This window comes from Chelonoidis abingdonii, chromosome 2 (genome assembly GCF_003597395.2).
Source record: "Chelonoidis abingdonii isolate Lonesome George chromosome 2, CheloAbing_2.0, whole genome shotgun sequence".
Lineage (NCBI taxonomy): Eukaryota > Metazoa > Chordata > Testudines > Testudinidae > Chelonoidis > Chelonoidis abingdonii.
Genome location: NC_133770.1, coordinates 2,912,620 through 2,914,213, shown reverse-complemented (window position 1 = coordinate 2,914,213; position 1,594 = coordinate 2,912,620). Strand labels below are relative to the sequence as shown.

Below are 1,594 nucleotides of genomic sequence, written 5' to 3'. Positions count from 1 at the left end.
CCCCTCCCTTCTGTCCATCACCCTCCCCTTTGCCTTCTCCTTTCCCTGCCCTGCCCCGCCTCTGGTAGCCAGGGAACAGGTGCCCTGTGAGGGTGAGAAGCAGCAGCACTGAGCCTGGAGACAGCATACACTGTGATCAGTGACCTCCAACCCCATAGACAGACCCATGTGTTCCCCATTCTGTGCCTGGGAGGAGGTCACTGACACCAAGTGTCTCTGCTCCATGGCCTGGCCAGATCCCTGGCTGGGAGGAGTCCAGCACATTGGGTGTAGATCAAGGGTCAGCAGCCTTTCAGAAGTGGTGTGCCAAGTCTTCAGTTATTCACTGTGATTTAAGGTTTTACATACCAGTCATACATTTAATGTTTTTAGAAGGTCTCTTTCTATAAGTCTATAATATAGAGCTAAACTATTGTCGTATGTAAAGTAAATAAGGTTTCAAATGTTTAAGAGGCTTCATTTAAAATAAAATTAAAATGTAGAGCCCCACGGACTGCTGGCCAGGACCCGGGCAGTGTGAGTGCCACTGAAAATCAGTTCGCGTGCTGTCTTCGGCACACGTGCCATAGGTTGCCTACCCCCGGTGTAGACAGTTGTGTCTTGACTTAGAGATGTTGCTAGTTCTTTGATCTTACTGAGATATGGGACACTGCACCTGCTGATAATAGGGAGGATCTGCTGAGCCCATAGCCCAGAGATTGGCAACCTTTGGCACCTGGCCTATCAGGGTAAAGACGCTGGCAGGCCAGGACAGTTTGTTTACCTGGAGTGTCCACAGGCATGGAGCCTCAGCCCATGCCTCTTCCCACAGCTACCACTGGCTAGGAACGGTGAACCGTGGCCAGTGGGAGCTGTGCCAATAAACTCCTGTCCTCTTCTGCGGTTTCAGTCTGGGATTGAACACAGCTCCATCAACAGGCCTCAGTCGTGAATTGCAGCATCCCTAGTCCTCCAGTCCTAGGTCTGTCCTAACCAGATGGTGCAGAGTGCTGTGCTGTGCGATGTTTTCCCAGTCTGTAAAGGTTCACTAGGATGAAACGTGAGCTCACTTCACTTTCAGTAGGAGTCATTTGGATCCAAGACCTCAAGGATTTACTGACTTGATCAGTGGCCCCCTTCTCCACCCATTTACCCTTCCATAGAAAGTTAAAGCATTAAGCCAAGTGTGAGCACAGGCCCACAAACCTTAGTCCTCTACCACCTCTCTGGTACCTGCGCAGTGATGTTCTGAATCTGTCACACTTGTTCCCAACAGGGCTGGGGAGCGGCGGCTGACTCACTGGGGAATCAGACCTGAGGATCATCCTCGTCGGTAAGAGTGGAGGTGGGAAAAGTGCAACAGGAAACACCATCCTTGGGGAGGAGAAGTTTAAGTCTGTACAGGAGGCAACGCCTGTTACTCAGACATGTAGCAAAGGCAGCAGGACCTGGAATGGAAGGAAGGTTGTGGTTATCGACACACCTGCTATTTTTGATACCAAGGTCTCTGATGACAAAACCACCCGTGAGATCTGTCGCTGTGTTGCGCTCTCCTCCCCAGGCCCCCACGCTCTGGTGTTGGTGACCCAGCTGCACCATTTCACTGAGGAGGACC

General features: G+C 51.4%; 1 protein-coding gene across 1 annotated transcript in view; it reads left to right on the top strand.

Annotated features, from left to right (window-relative positions):
- Positions 1 to 1,275: 1,275 nt before the first annotated feature.
- The window catches only part of LOC116832399 (GTPase IMAP family member 4-like), a gene marked incomplete at its 5' end in the record, with an annotated part of 6,214 nt that continues 5,895 nt past the window's right edge, over positions 1,276 to 1,594 (top strand). The window contains one exon of the mRNA XM_032793094.2: positions 1,276 to 1,592. Coding sequence (XP_032648985.2) covers positions 1,276 to 1,592 — 317 coding nt within the window. The remainder of the gene's footprint in view (positions 1,593 to 1,594) is intronic.